This window comes from Chiloscyllium plagiosum, chromosome 19 (genome assembly GCF_004010195.1).
Source record: "Chiloscyllium plagiosum isolate BGI_BamShark_2017 chromosome 19, ASM401019v2, whole genome shotgun sequence".
Classification (NCBI taxonomy): Eukaryota; Metazoa; Chordata; class Chondrichthyes; order Orectolobiformes; family Hemiscylliidae; genus Chiloscyllium; species Chiloscyllium plagiosum.
Window position 1 is genome coordinate 60,289,460 of NC_057728.1, and position 16,921 is coordinate 60,306,380.

Sequence of the window (16,921 nt, forward strand, 5' to 3'; positions counted from 1 at the left end):
CACTTTGCACATATACCACTGCTAATATTACACTGCATTGTTATGCTGTCATTTTGGTATTTGAGCAGAAGTTTTCTTCCCAAACATCTATATAAAAAAAAAACCGAGACACAACAAACAAGAATAAAATAGAAGAGGACATACAGAATTGGATAGAATGCGTGGTCATGTTCCCATCCAAAAGCAAAGTGACATTACATTTTTATATTCTATATAATATTTTTCTAGTATTGTCACATGTACTTTTACATGAAAAACAGTGAAAAGTTTTATAAGTTAGCCCAACATGATAGATACAATCAATGACAGAAGTCATACATAATAAGAAAAGAGTAAAATTAAGACAAAGTTCATCACAGATCTTGGCTAAGGGGAAGTGGTTAAGGAACAATGGAATACCTTGAAGAAACAGCCAGGATGAGACCACCATTCCGGGTCGCTGGAATACTGGGCCGCAGAAGACCACCATGCCAGCCAAGACCACCACTCCTGGACATGACGCTGGAATATCTGGAAGCTGAAGAAGAATTCCACACTGGAATGAGACCTCCATTCCGGGACAAACCTGACATACCGGGAGACAGGCACTTCTCCACTTTCAGGTGTCCAAGCCTAGCTGCAGGTCTCCTCTAGGGGAGTCAGCCTGGGACCTGCTCATTTGCTGAGAGAGCCCAGGCTGGGATAGAGCTGTGTCCAACATATCCTGGGTGTTGGAGGCCTCGTCCTTCACCTAGCACTCTCCAGACTTAAATGAAAAAGAAGAAAAAAAGAAAAAGGAAAGTAGAAAGAGCTAAAGGAAAAAGGAAGAGAGAAAATAAGCTGACAGGATGGGATGAGCCCCAGACTCAGCCCCACATATTATGTGTGCAATTCCATAATTAGTTTTTCTTGAGATGTACATAAAGTTACATTTTGGCATGTCTAATGTGTCAAGTATTATTGATTATAATGTAATGGGATGTATAGAAGTAGCATAGTTGCTTGACATAGTATTCAATCAAAGCTCGCTGATTGGGAAGAAAATATGTTTTAATATTGTTGTATTTCTTAGAATTGTACATTTGCTCAGTTATAAATAACATTACCTATCCTTGCAATGTCTCATACAGCAGACTGTTAGGTATTTGGTAACCTGCTTGTTCACATACACAGATACATAATTTAGTCTCTCTGCCATGTGTGCAGTTAAATTATTTATTCTTTTCTGGTTCTGCATAACATAGAATGTCAAAACTTAACAAGACATGGACAAAATAAATCATAAATTGGCAATCAACTGGGTAAAACAGCTGTATCTATCCAAAAGACCTTCAAATATATGTCTTTACTTTGTCTGTAAAATATCAATTAATGCAAGTTGTTCCATTGGTTTTAGATTGCTCTTTCTTGGCTGAGTCCTCACTTCGGATAGCTGTTATCCTGGAGCATTCCTCATGTTTTATGAGCAATGCTCTAGTATCTTGAGGAACAGTCATTCTTCCCTGCTGAGTATGAACACACTATTGACAGGCCATTTCACTTTGCGCAGCTCCAAATCCAAGATAGATTTATTTTTCTCTTCAACCCAAATCCAAGTATGGAAGCAAACTAGACTAAATACCCGAGCCAAACTTGGACTCATTGCATCTTCAAATTAATCCAGGTAATGCAGCCAGCGCAGGGTAATATAACAAGGACTTTCCCTAGGTCTAGCTCAATATCTCACTTTGTTATTCCTTGAGCTGTCTCAACACTATGGTTTGTCTTTGGTAAAGGGCAATATAATGAATGTTTAAGCTTTTAACTAACATGAATAAACAAATATCCCTTTGTTTGGATTGGCAGTTTAAACAATGAAAGTCCTCTGTAGTCACTTTCAATTAAATTATACTAATTTATCAAATATAAATTAGATTATCTTATGGTAATTATAATATGCAAAATGGTCACAAACACTGAACGTGGAACAACATTAATAAAACTAACAAAGTGACAAAAGTCGGACAAGGTCAAAACAAATTGCAAAAGGATCTACACTTTTCTGTTAACTGAAAAAGGTACTCATGGAAAATCTCCCATTTTTAAAACACGCTAATAATTGATATTTTAGCATCTATGCGTCATTAAAAAATATTACAAATTAATTATCACAATTACTCGGAGGCCTGACATTTTATCAAATATTTGCGTAATATCGATTCCGGTTTTGAAACTCCCTATAGGCATATTTTGCATCTTTTTTATTATGTGGAATTCTTCCAAAAGGTTCAAGGTCATTAAAACAGGTATCAAAAACCTCATCGACAGCTTTTGTTGCAGCTTCTTTACTGATTTCACGAACGGCTAGGATGGAACGGAGGGCTCGCTCCCGCACACACTTCTGCATGGAAAAAGCAAAAGGTTAATGTTAGCAATCGAATCTAAAATCAAATCTGAGAGAACTCATAGCAGCATAATTTAAACACATAAGAGGTAAAATTAATACAGTTTCGTGGAGACTAAATGGAATCTTTTGCATTATTTTAGAAGGGAATGCAGCACTTTTTAAAATCATTTAATATGCAGATTCATGTATCTTCTTCCCCAATCATAAGACAAGTGCAGCACGGTGGCTCAGTGCTTAGCATTGCTGCCTCACAATGCCAGGGATCCGTGTTCAATTCCAATCTCGGGCAACTGTCTGTGCAGATTCTCCCCGCGTCTGTGAGAGTTTCCTCCGGGTGCTCTGGTTTTCTCCCACAGTCCAAAAGATGAGAGCATAAGAGGTACAGTTAGTAAGTTTGCAGATGACACCAAAATTGGAGGTGTAGTGGACAGTGAAGAAGGTTACCTCAGAACACAACACGATCTTGACCAGATGGGCCAATGGGCTGAAAAGTGGCAGATGGAGTTTAATTCAGATAAATGTGAGGTGCTGCATTTGGGAAAACAAATCTTAGCAGGACTTATACACTTAATGGTAAGGTCCTAGGGAGTGTTGCTGAACAAAGAGACCTCGGAGTGCAGGTTCATAGCTCCTTGCAAGTGGAGTCGCAGGTAGATAGGATAGTGAAGGTGGCGTTTGGTATGCTTTCCTTTATTGGTCAGAGTATGGAGTACAGGAATCGGGAGGTCATATTGCAGCTGTACAGGACATTGGTTAGGCCACTGTTGGAATATTGCTTGCAATTCTGGTCTCCTTCCTATCGGAAAGATGTTGCGAAACTTGAAAGGGCTCAGAAAAGAATTATAAAGCTGTTGCCAGGGTTGGAGGATTTGAGCTGTAGGGAGAGGCTGAGCAGACTGGGGCTGTTTTCCCTGGAGCTTTGGAGGCTGAGGGGTGACCTTATAGAGGTTTACAAAATTATGAGGGGCATGGATAGGATAAATACAGTCTTTGTGAGGTGCTGCATTTTGGGAAAGCAAATCTTAGCAGGACTTATACACTTAATGGTAAGGTCCTAGGGAGTGTTGCTGAACAAAGAGACCTTGGAGTGCAGGTTCATAGCTCCTTGAAAGTGGAGTCGCAGGTAGATAGGATAGTGAAGAAGGCGTTTGATATGCTTTTCTTTACTGGTCAGAGTATTGAGTACAGGAGTTGGGAGGTCACCTTGCGTCTGTACAAGACATTTGTTAGGCCACTGTTGGAATATTGCTTGCAATTCTGGTCTCCTTCCTATCGGAAAGATGTTGCGAAACTTGAAAGGGCTCAGAAAAGAATTATAAAGCTGTTGCCAGGGTTGGAGGATTTGAGCTGTAGGGAGAGGCTGAGCAGACTGGGGCTGTTTTCCCTGGAGCTTTGGAGGCTGAGGGGTGACCTTATAGAGGTTTACAAAATTATGAGGGGCATGGATAGGATAAATACAGTCTTTTCCCTGGGGTGAGAGAGTCCAGAACTACAGGGCATAGGTTTAGGGTGAGAAGGGAAAGATATAAAAGAGACCTACAGGCAACATTTTCACACAGAGGGTGGTACCTGTATGGAATGAGCTGCCAGAGGAAGTGGTGGAGGCTGGTACAATTGCAACATTTAAGAGGCATTTGGATGGGTATATGAAAAGGAAGAATTTGGAGGGATATGGGCTGGGTGCTGGCAGGGTTGGGATATCTGGTCAGCATGGATGAGTTGGACCGAAGGGTCTGTTTCCGTGCTGTACATCTCTAGGACTATGTGCAGGTTAGGTGAATTGGCTACACTAAATTGCCCATAGTGTTCAGGGATGTGTAGGTTAGGTGCATTAGTCAGAGCAAATGTAGGGGGAAATGGGTCTGGGAGGGTTATCCTTCAGAGAGTTGGCGTGGGCTCGTTGGGCCAAAGGGCCTATTTCCACACTGTAGGGATTCTATAATTCTATGAATTTGCATAATAATGCTCAAACGTTCATGTTCACCCCTCTACAGTACAAAATGTTACTTGACCAGGAAGATCTCACCAGCATCCATGCTGCTGGTCTAACCGATGCACAGGTGCTATGAATAAAGTGGCCCTGGGTAACTGATTGACATCCTTTTCTCCAGACAGCAAGCAGCCAGATTATTTGATGACCAGTTTCTAATTAGGCTATTAAATGGTCCCAATGTTGTGCCATCTTTTTAAAAACTTTATGTGCAATGCAATACATTTCTCCTCCCCAAGACAATACCATGATTCAAAGACTAACAGATACTTAACTTGTTAAGCATGGACAAACCAATAAAGAGACAAAAGTGGAAATGAGTACTTATCTTTCATCTTGTCAACACTAAATGCATATGGCACAATAGACAGAGCATTCTCACCTTAAAACGGCGGTGCTCTGACTCGACGTAGTGCACCAGTTGGGGGACGCTCAGGTGTGCGGTGGGATCCCGTCCGCGCTCACCCCAGCCCGGACGGAATTTCACATTGGCCCCAAGGTCCCGTACTTCCCGTGGGAGCCTGTGCCCCACAACCTAAGCCGCCTCCGGGATTTTAATTTTGTTCCCTTCCAGGGGGTAAAAAGGCAGGCCCTGTATAGACTGCTGCTGCACACCATCCACCTCTTCACCCTCACCCACTGTCCGGACACGCCTTGGCTTGCCCGTTTGCCACCGGGCGGTGGGGATCCCCAGTGGAGGGCTCTCTAAGCGGGAGTCCTCCCCCTTTCTCTCGGGATCTGGGGTGGAGGATGCTGCACGCAGCAGTCCCCTGCAACTGCAGATTGCGGTGGTTCACTGACTCCCAGCCCAACTGCTTGTTCAATGGCGCTATGGAGTCCGTGGACCACGTATATATTGGGTGTGGGCGTTTGCACTCCCTTTTTGATTTTCTTAAAAACCTCCTCCTCTGCTTTTGGTTGCACTTCAGTCCCACGCTCCTGATCTTCAGGCACCCGGTACGGAGGAGGGAGGGCAGGTCTGAAGACCTCCTCGTGGGTCTGCTCCTGGGCCTGGCCAAACTGGCCATCAACAGGTCGAGGCAGCGGGCCGTGGAGGGGGTCGTTAGGGCCGACTGCCTGCCCCTCTTCCGCGGTTACGTTAGAGCCCAGGTGTCCTTGGAGAAGGAGCACGCAGTGTCCACCAACACCCTGGAGTTGTTCAGGGAGAGGTGGGCACCGCAGGGAGTGGAGTGCATTATTTCTCCCTCCAACTCTATTTTGATTTAGTCCCTACCCTCCCGTTCACTGTTTTGATCACACAACATTGTCCTTTTATGTGAAGGGCAGTGTTTGTCACTGGTCACTCGGATGTTTTCCTTTCTTCCTGGTGGTGGAAATTTGAATACATATTCGTGCACTTTGTTTCTTTCACTGTGTCTCACACCTGCACACACACACCATGGGTGCTGGGGAAAAAATAAGCACTACTGCACTTAGGTGGTAGTGTAGGGGTTAAATTATTTTAAAAATAAGAAAAAGAAAAAAAAAATAAATAGACAGAGCGTTCTAAATGAAGGTGTTGAACACAAATATCCTGAAAAGCTAGACACAAGGATTATGTTTAAGTATCATAGGCAAGAATTTCCTCCATTGTTCCCTCCTTTTGGCCTACATAACAATCCAATAAAAGCCCCAGACAGATGTGCAACAAGATTTCTGCCATAGTTAGAATGATAAATCAGGAAAACCTAGCTCATGTAACACTCACTTGATGATGTTCCTTTAGACCAAAGTTGAATCGAAGCAATTCATTCCCAAAGGTACATTCACCACTGAGATTAGCGGCTCGGATCTGTTGAAAATTTATAGAATAATTCATATGAATATTCAGACCATAGAGGTCTCACACCTGGCAAGACTATCACGTGTGTCAGTATAACATATGCAAAATATATTTCATAACTGCATATGCCCAGTGCATAATTATTCAAAACACTAGATAAAAATGCTTAGTGTCAAAAAAAAACTTTGTTAACTAGACTAGCCCAAGAAACAAAATGGCTACAAGAACATATCTGAGGCTAGGAATCCTGCAATGAGTAACTCACCTCCTGACTCCAAAGCCTGTCCAGCACCTACAAGGCACAAGTCAGGAGTGTGATGGAATACTTCCCATTTGCATGGGTTAGAGCAGCTCCAACACTCAAGAAACTTCATCATCAAACAGACAAAGCAGTCCACATGAGTAGCTCCATATCCACAAACATCCCTCCACCACTGGTCAGTAGCAGCAGTCTGAGCCATTTCCAAGATGCACTGCAGAAATTCACCAAGGCTCCTTCAACGGTACTTCCAAACCTGCACCATCATCATCTAGAAGGATAAGGGCAGCAGATACATGGAATCACCATCAGCTGCAAGACACTCTCCAAGCCACGTATCAACTTGATTTGAAAATATATTGCTATTCCTTCAGTGACACTTGAATTTTCTCCCTATGTTATTGTGGGTTAGTCCACAACAGCAGTTTAAGGTGGCACCATACCACCACCTTCTTAACGGCAACCATGGATGGGCAATAAATGCTGGCCGGCCAGCAACATCCTTATCCTAAGAATGAATTTTAAAAAAGTAATCTGCTCTTTGCCAAAAAGAGTTCAGGAAACAATCGAGTGCATCAGGAAACCAAATCATTCCATTCTCTTCAATATCTGCAGGAAGGGTGGCTTTGATTTGTCACATATTGCTGAAGACAAATTTCCTGACCAACAGTAATTAGACTAATTCACCTGAAGATGTGCCTACTTATAGAATAGTCTCTATTCCATTGTTACCTGCTCTCCATTAGATCCAATTTCTGTCTTATATAGTCAGAGAGATACGTAGCTCGGAAATGGACACTTTGGTCAAACTCAGCCATGTTGACCAGAAAGCCTAAATTAATCTAGTTCCATCTGTAGTAATTTGGTCCATACCCCTCTAAACCCTTCCTATTTATATACCCATCCAGATGCCTTTTCAAAGTTGTAATTGTACCAGTCTCCATCACTTCCACTGGCAGCTCATTCCATACACACACGACTCTCTGCATGAAAACGTTGCCTCTTAGGTCCTGTTTAAATCTTTCCCCTCTCACCTTAAACCTATACCCTCTAGTTTTGGACTCTCCTACTCTGGGAAAAGACCTTGACTATTCACTCTAACCATGCCCTTCATGATTTTATAAACCTCTATAAGGTCAGGGAGAATAGCCTTTCAACTATGGGTTTGTCAATTAGAAGAAAATGTTTGTCTTGAAATGTTCACCATTAATAGAATAAAACAATGATAATGTTTTACAGAAAAGCTACAAAAAAAATTAAGGGTGATATTTCCAAAGATGTTGGTGCACTCTGAATAAACCAGAGCAGGTTTCGATTCCACAACACACTGGACAGCGATTGCTGTTGTATCCCTACCAGCCCTTAAATGCTGCATCCATTCCCACCCCACCATCAATTATCGGCCTCCAAATCCCCCATTCCCATTCACACCCTCAAATCCCAAAAGGGTTTTGATCTCCCCCACTGACTACTTCTTCCCCAAAAATTCCAGCTTCAAGGCAGTCTTCCCATTATGCCTCCTCTCTTACAGCCATCTCTAATCTAATGTTAATGACACACCGAATAATTCACTATCCTTCCACAAACATCCTCCTCTTCTGGTGTCCTAGTGACCATCACCATCTGGAGCCTCCCCATACCCAATGGAAGGGCAAGCCTGTCAGTCAGACTGGCCTTTGGGCACACAGCAGGTTAGTTCCATCATGGACCTCCTTGGGGGAAATCCCATCTATCTAATGGACAGCTCCCTGCCACTCAGGTAAGGATTCAGCACCATGACAAATGCAAGTATACCATTCATAATAGCTGGCATAACCTAAAACTTTAATCCATTGAGATTCCTTACCTCTGAGCATGCCAGGTGTTTGATATTATGGAACCAATCGACATGTGCACGGCAGTGGTCAAACGTGTGTATTAATTCATGGGTAACAACCCGATTCATGTGTTTTTGTTGATGGATGTTATTCTGGCATAAAACAATCTTGAATGCAAAGACAAGACATATATGATACAGAGTGAACAGGCGTACTGCAAAAATTCGCTGTTATTAGTTATAAACTTTCCTGTTGTTAAATGGCGTACTTTTAAAGTCTCACCCATGACAACATTACTGTGCTTCCAAATGTGAAAAGATTTGGAAAAGCTAAGAAAACGTGGCAGAAGTTTTAAGGTACAAGATGAGTTCAAGTTACAAAGTTCGTTTTAGATGCAATGAACTTATTACAACAATGGTCAAGTTCCTCTCAGACACATTTTAATAATCAATTCAACAAACTGGCTAGTAACAAACATCCTTTAACCCTTGTTCATCAGATCAGGAAAAGTAAAGCCTTTAATTTACTATCATAGAGTCATAGAGATGTACATCGTGGAAATAGACCTTCGGTCCAACTTGTCCAAGCCGACCAGGTATCCTAAATTGCTAGAGCTCTTCAGGAGAGCTTAAACTAGTTTGGCAACAGGAAGCAAATCAGAGCTACAAATCAGAGGATGGAGTAGCTGCTGAACAGGCAAATACAGTGTGCAGAGAATCTATGAGGAAGGATAGACAGTTGATAGGGCAACATTGCAGTCAGTGTGATGGGTTGAAGTGTGTCTGTTTTAATGCAAGTAGTATCAGAAATAAGGGCGTTGAACTTAGAGCTTGGATCAGTATTTGGAGCTGCATTGTTGTGGCCATTGTGGAGACTTGGATATCTCAGGAGCAGGAATGGTTGTCGAATGTTCAAAAGGAATAGGGATGGAGGTAAAAGAGGTGGAGGAATGACATTGCTAATCAGGGATAGTATCACAGCTGCAGAAAAGAAGGGTCTGTCTACTGAGTCAGTATGGGGGGATAGGCAGAAACACAAAAGGACCAGTCTTTTATTGGAAATTTTCTATAGAACCCCCAATAGCATCACAGAACAGATTAGGAGGCAGATTTTAGAAAGTAATGGGGGGGATGTTGTCATGAGTGACTTTAACTTCCCTAATATTGATTGGAACCTCCTTAGTGCAAATAGTTTGGATGGAGCAGATTTTGTCAGATGTGACCAGGAAGGATTCCTAACTCAGTAAGTAGATAGGCCAACTAGAGGGGAAGCCATACTGGATTTGGTGCTTAGCAATGAACCAGGTCAGCTGTCAGATCTCTCAGTGAGAGATCATTTTGGTGATAATGATCATAACATTCTGACTTTTACAAAGTCATGGAGAGGGATAGGAGCAGATTGTAAGATGAAGTATTGAACTGGAGAAAGGGGAATCACAATGCTCTTAGGCAGGAACTGTGGCGCATAAATTGGGAACAGATATTCTCAGGGAAATGCAGGACAGAAATGTGGAGGTTATTTAGGAAGCACTTGCTACGAGTGCTGGACAGGTTTGTCCCACTGAGGAAAGGATGCCAGGGTGAAGGAACTTTGGAAAACAAGTGATGTGGAATATCTCATCAAGAAGAAGAAGGAAGCTTACTTAAAGGTTGAGGAAGGAAGGATCAGACAGGGCTCTAGAGGGTTACAAGCTAGCCAGGAAGGAATTGAAGAATGGACTAGGGAGGGTAAGGAGGAATCATTAAAAAGCCTTGGTGGGTAGGATGAAGGAAAAGCCCAAGGTGTTCATCACTTAAGTGACAAAAAGATGGCCAGAGTAAAGGTAGGGCCAATCAGGGATAAGTAGAGGCAACTTGCACCTGGAGTCGGAGAAGGTAAGGGAGGCCCTTAACAAATACTTTGCTTCAGTATTCAGTTATGAAAGGGACCTTGTAGTTTGTGAGGACAGCGTGAAACAGGCAGATATGCTCGAATAGGTTGATGTTAAGAAGGAAGATGCACTAGAAATTTTGAAACACAGAAGGATACTTAAGCCCCTGGGTCGGACAAGATATACCCAAATTTATTACGGAAGCGAGAGAAGAGATTGTTGTGCTTTTAGCGATGATCTTTGCATCCTTACCGCCCACTGGAATAGTACTAGGTGATTGGAGAGTGGCAAATGTTATTGCCTTGTTCAAGAAAGGGAATAGGGATAACTCTGCGAATTACAGACCAATCAGTCTTAAGTGGTGGAGGGCAAATTATTGGAGAGGATTCATGATTATTTGGAAAAGCATAGCTTGATTACAGATAGACAGCATGGCTTTGTTAGGGGTAGGTCATGCCTCACAAACCTTACAGAATTCTTTGAGGATGTGATAAAACACATTGATGAAGGTAGAGCAGTGGATATGGTGTATACGGATTTTAGCAAGGCATATGATAAGGTTCCCCATAGAAGGAAAGTAAGTAAGGAGGCATGAGATACAGGGAAATTTGGCCTTCCAGATACAGAATTGTACGGGCCATACAAGACTGAGGGTGGTAGTAGATGGAAAGTATTCTGACTGGAGCTCAGTGACCAGTGGTGTTCCACAGGGATCGGTTCTGGGACCTCAAGGGTGGGTTAGTAATTTTGCTGGTGCCACTAAGTTTGGAGGAGTTTGGATAGTGTGGAGGGTTGTTGTAGGTTGCAATGGGACATTGATAGGATGCACAGCTGGGCTGAAAAGTGAGAAATGGAGTTCAACCTGGAAAAGAGTGAAGTGGATTCAGTTTGGAAGATTGAACTTGAATGCAGATTACAGGCTTAAAGGCAGGATTTTTGGCATTATGGAGGGACAGAGGATTTTGGGGTCCACATCCACAGATCACTCAAAGTTGCCACACACGTAAATAGGGTTATTAAGAAGGCACATGGTGTGTGGCTTTCATTAGTAGGGGTACGGAGTTTAAGAGCCACGATGTTATGCTGCAGCTGTATAAAGCCCTGGTTAGACCACACTTGGAATAGTGTGTTCAGTTCTGGTCGCCTCATCATAGGAAGGATGCGGAAGCCTTAGAAAGGGTGCAGAGGATATTTACCAGGATGCTGCCTGGATTGGAGAGCATGTTTTATGAAGAAAGGTTGAGTGACCAAGGGCTTTTCTCATTGGAGCGAAAAAAGAGAGGTGACTTGATAGAGGTATACAAGATGATGAGAGGCATAGATACAGTGGATAGCCAGAGACTTTTTCCCAGGGTGGAAATGGCTATCACAAGGCAAACCTTCCTTAGCCAGGTTCACAAGAAAAAGTTTTTGTTTCATTTACATAAAATTGCAAAATCAAAGTAGTAATTCACAACACTGATTCAAAGCATTTTTTTTAAACATTGCCCAGATTTGTTTTCCAAGTTTTTAATATTCTTTAATTTTGAACCTGATGGGATTTAGTGGACAGAAAGTTTAACAAAAAATAATTGGAATTTGTAGCAAACACACCTCATAGTTATGGGGACTCTAAACTTCATATATATTGGGCAAGTTGGTGACTTATCAGTTCCTGACTGCCTTCAGGATCATAGAATCCCTACATTGTGGAAACAGGCCATTTGGCTCAACAAGTCCACACTGACTCTCTGAAGAGCATCCCACCCAGACTTATCCCTCTATGCATTTCCATTGGTTAATCCACCCAACCTCCAAGTCTGGACATTATGGGCAATTTAGCATGGCTAAAGATAGGGCAGGATGGTGGCTCAGTGGTTAGCACTGCTGCCTCACAGCATCAGGGACCCAGGTTCGATTCCAGCCTCAGGTGACTGAGTGGAGTTTGCACATTCTCCCTGTGTCTGCGTGGGTTTCCTCCGGGTGCTCTGGTTTCCTTTCACAGTCCAAACATGTGCTCATTAGACAGAATAGCCATGCTACAAATTCCAATTATTTTTTGTTAAATTTTCTGTCCACTAAATCCCACCAGGTTCAAAATTAAAGAATATTAAAAACTTGGAAAACAAATCTGGGCAGTGTTTAAAACATTCTTTGAATCAGTGTTGTGAATTACTACTTTGATTTTGCAATTTTATGTAAATGAAACAAAAAACCTTTTCTTATAGTTATACTGATCTGGCACCCTGTGTTTTAATGCTTGAGACCATTAAACCCAGAATCAAGTTAAAGAAAACAGGTTATAGACATTGCTAAAGTACCTGAGGAACTTCTCTCAAAACCTTTGACCAGTTCAATAAAGCTTATGTACGGAAGAATACCGAACTGCAAGTGTTTTTAACAAGTGATCATCAGCATTATGTTGGTTAAAGGGAAACATTGTGGAGCAATGCTAATAAAACAATGCAGTCTCAGTCCACAGAAAAGAACAAGTACTGGGGACGAGGGAGGCTATTTTGCTGAAATGCACCACCCAACTGCAGTGTGAATCCTGAACTTCTTGCCTCACCAAACATCAAACTCAATTTCTGTTCTAACAGTTTGCATATCAATAGATTTCCAGGTTTTATTAATTATGCTGCAACCACAGGAAACTATGGATGGAATCTTATGCCCTCTGCAGTAGTGAATTTGGTGGTAGGGAGACATTTAATAAAGGTAGGCAGATGGATACTCCACCCTGATTACACTTGCAGTGGATGGACAATGGACAACCTTCCTGCCCCACTGCCAAAAGAGATCCTTAACAATTCAATGCATATCCACTTAGGGGCCACATCCTGCCACCACTGACATTAACCCTGCAGCAAGCAGGGGCCTGTCCATGTGGAAGCATGACAAACAAACCCAGCTTCTGGGTTCTTTGGCAGGAGGGGAAGAGCATCATCATTCAACGGCAGTTCACATCTGGGGGAGGATGATGATACCAGGGAAGGAGGGTCCTGCTGAGCACCAACCCTCAGCCCTTGCTGCCAACAGCCTCTCCAGTAACCCCAATTCTCCTATCATTCACCTTTAGCCTGCAACATTAGTACTTGCTATACCAGCATCGGCCACTACCTCCCACATGGTGGTATCATTCAATTCTGCCAGCATAGCCTCTGATTGTGATTAGATTAGATTCCCTACAATGTGGAAACAAGCCCTTCGGCCCAACAAGTCCACACCGACCCTCTGAAGAGCAACCCACCCAGACCCATTCCCCTACATCTTACCCCTGACTAATGCCCCTAACACTACAGGCAATTTAGCATGGCCAATTCGCCTGACCTGCACATCTTTGGACTGTGGGAGGTAACCGGAGCACCTGGAGGAAACCCATGCAGACACGGGGAGAATGTGCAAACTTCACACAGATAGTTGCCCAAGGTGGGAATTGAACCCGGGTCCGTGGCGGTGAGGCAGCAGTGCTAACCACTGAGCCTTTTGTGGGGAAAGCCTGGTACTGATCTATGAACTACCTGATTGGCACATGATGTTGTGATCTAAATGCATTGCCCGACTGGGTGGTGAAAGCAGATTCAATGGTAACAATCAAAAGTGAATTGGATAAATGCTTAAAGAGAATAAATTTATAGCATGTGGGGCAAAGACCTGGGGAGTGAACTCATTATTGGATTGCTCTTTCCAAGATGGACCTAAAGTATACTGGCCCAAAAGGCCACTTACCATGCTGGACTAAACTATATCAAGTACTTTCCCACCTGTGATATTTCAGCATCAAAACCTCCACTGACTGTTCCATCACAATCTTCACAGGAAAAATGACGATCCTTATCAATGACACTGAAACACAATATTATTTACTTATTCTGCCATAGTCATTTAATAGAATGTATTAAATGAGCATTTTAAAAGCAGCAGCAAAATATTGTACATGCTGGAAATTTCAAATAAAATCAGAAATACTGGAAAATCTCAACAGCACAGATGAAGAAACAGAATTAATGGGAGAGATGTTAACTTATTCAAATCCATCCATTTGCAGAGTTATATCTGACCCAATACTCAGTTCAATGGCCTTTCATCAGATCTGGACAGTGTTAGAGATAAATAAAATTTTAAGCAAGTTCAGACCCACAAGAAAGTTACTGGTGTGGGGTGACTATTCCAAATAACCATTTAAAGATCCTCTTAACGCATTGTATACCTGGGGATAAATAATGAGAACATTCTGGAGGTATTTGTTTATTATACTGTGCAGGTTTTCTTCAGCTCCAAGAATTCCTGTACAAAGTTACAATCTAAACAGATTCGCCTGGTCAATGTTATATTGTATTATTAGATTATTGGCTTAGTGCTTAGCACTGTTGCCTTACAGCACCAGGGTCCCAGGTTCGATTCCGGCCTCGGGCAACTGCCTGCGTGGAGTTTGCACATTCTCCCTGTATCTGCGTGGGTTTCCTCTGGGTCCTCTGGTTTCCTCCCACAATCCAAAGATGTGCAGGTCAGGTGAATTGGCCATGCTAAATTACCAAAGTGTTAGGTGTATCATTCAGAGGGAAATGGGTCTGGGTGAGTAACTCTTTGCAGGGTCGGTGTGGACTTGTTGGGCTGAAGGGCCTGTTTCCACACTGTAGGGAATCTAATCTAATCTAGGTTTTCTGTTTCAAATAAGACATTGCAGAGGCCACTTTTGAAATACTGCATTCCATTCTCATCTCCCTGCTATAGGAAAATGTTGTTAAAACTTGAAAGAGTTCAGTAAAGATATACAAAGATGATGCTGGGATTGGAGGGTTTGAGCTACGGGGAAAGGGTGAATAGGCTCGGGTTACTTTCCCTGGAGCATCGGAGGCTGAGGGGTGACTTTATAGAGATTTAAAAGATGACGGACATGGATTGGGTGAATAGCCAAGGTCTTTTTCCCAGAGTAGGGGAGTCCAAAGCTAGAGGCCAAAGGTTTAAGGCAAGGGGAGAAAGATTTAAAATAAAAGGAACTAATGGGCACCTTTTTCATGCAGAGGGTGGTGTGTATATGCAACAAGCTGCCAAATTTAGTGATGGAGGCTGGTACAATTACAACACTTAAAAGGCATAAGGAGGGGTATATGAACAGAAAGGGTTTCAATGGGATATGGGCCAAATGCTTGCAAATAGGACTAGATCAGTTTAGGATATACGGTCATCATGGACGAGTTGGACCAAGGGGCTTGTTCCATACTGTATATCTCTATGACTCTAAGAAGATTTTCATTAATTAAAAGGAATAAAGGTGGGTATACACGTGTAGTCTGAATAATAAAGTTAGTAACAGCTGTTTATATGGACTATGACTACAGTGTAACATATACAGAGGAGGATTAAGGTAGTATCAATCATATGTTGTTGAGAATATGGCCTCCCAATGCTCTTCTAAATTGCCACTATTTATACCTGCCTCTCAAGGTTCGCAATTGTTCAACATCTTTAAAACAATTAATTTACACCAGTTTCTCTCCCAACTGGCTAAAGAATCATCCAGTATAATCCAGAAACTCAAAATTATTATTGGAGCACTTTTGTCATATCAAATCTAATATCAGTACCGTTCATTGGTGATTCATAACTTAAAGTTAACCTGCCCTCCCCTTTCTTCACAATTCTGTGCTTCTCCACAGTATATACTTACCGTTATGACATATTAGTGAGTATGGGGAGGTGATGGCCTAGTGGTATAATCATTAGACTATTAGCCCAGGGATCAATTTCTACCATAGAGGATGGTGAAATTTGAACTCAATGAAAAATAAATTCTGGAATTAAGATTTAATAATGGCCATGACTCCACTGCCAATTATGGAAAAAAATTCATCTGGTTCACTAATGTCCTTTAAGGAAAGAAACCATCATCCTTAACTGGTCTGGCCTACATGTGACTCCTGTCCCCACAGTAATGTGATTGGCTCTCACTAACCCCTGGGCAATTAGGATGGACAATAAATCTGGTCTAGCCAGCGATCCCAGGAATGAATTTTAAAAGTCCATTCAAATGGTTAAAAGACAAATTTCAGTACAAGCTTAGATAAAGTAGGTATACAACAGCTGGATAGTTAATAATAAGTTTAAATGGGAGGATTAAACTTACCATCCTGAACTTTTCATGGCGTCTATTAGAAGTTTTGCATATGGATCTGCAGAAATCAGAATACAAATTTCATACTGACCATTAACTCGGAACTGGAAAATTTATGCAAAATTGATCAAACTGGTAACTGATTCTTAAAAAAAATTACAAAATTAGTTGGACAAAACAGAACAATAACAGACACAACTTAATGCCGTGTAAAGTGTTCGAGCTCAGAAGAAAAATTGTGTAGCCCAAATATACTTTGCTTGGCATTTAGAGAACCAAGGATGAATTTGAAAGAAAACTTCAAGTCTAGGCAATGCAGATTTCAACATTTACAGTCCACAATTTATAGATCATCCTTACATCATGCAAAGGTAATCCTGACTTCTGTTTGACCAGAATTAGAGTCCACAAAAGGTTACATTTTGAGGACAACATTTATGGGTGACACTTTTATTTGCTTGTTCCAGAACAGGAAAGCATATTCTTAAGATTAGAGATAAGCCTTTTAGAAATGCTGTCAGAAATTGCCTCTTACAAAGGAAATGGAAATTTGCCCCAAAATACTGCGGAAGCTGGAGGTCAATCAAAATTTAAAACAAAGATTGATTTTTTTTTGGTTAACCAAGGGCATGATGGCTTAGGATACAAAATGTGAAGCTAGAACCAACATGCTGATCAGCCATGAATGGAACTATTATCTCATGGGATTGAATGACCTGCTGCTATCCTTTGTTCCCAACAGC

At 41.9% G+C, this 16,921-nt stretch overlaps 1 protein-coding gene across 2 annotated transcripts; it reads right to left on the reverse strand.

The window, feature by feature from the left end:
* Positions 1-1,011: 1,011 nt before the first annotated feature.
* On the reverse strand, positions 1,012-16,350 carry atp23 (ATP23 metallopeptidase and ATP synthase assembly factor homolog). 2 transcript variants are annotated; one of them, XM_043708661.1, is made up of 5 exons: positions 16,191-16,350; positions 13,828-13,909; positions 8,244-8,381; positions 6,064-6,147; positions 1,012-2,359 (listed from the first exon to the last, which is right to left on the reverse strand). In XM_043708661.1, the coding sequence occupies exons 1-5, from the start codon at positions 16,205-16,207 to the stop codon at positions 2,156-2,158; spliced, it is 525 nt and encodes a 174-aa protein (XP_043564596.1). In that variant the 5' UTR covers positions 16,208-16,350; the 3' UTR covers positions 1,012-2,155. The 2 variants fall into 2 exon arrangements, with proteins under 2 accessions (XP_043564596.1, XP_043564597.1); XM_043708662.1 differs by lacking the exon at positions 13,828-13,909 and having other exon boundaries at positions 16,191-16,349.
* Positions 16,351-16,921: the final 571 nt, after the last annotated feature.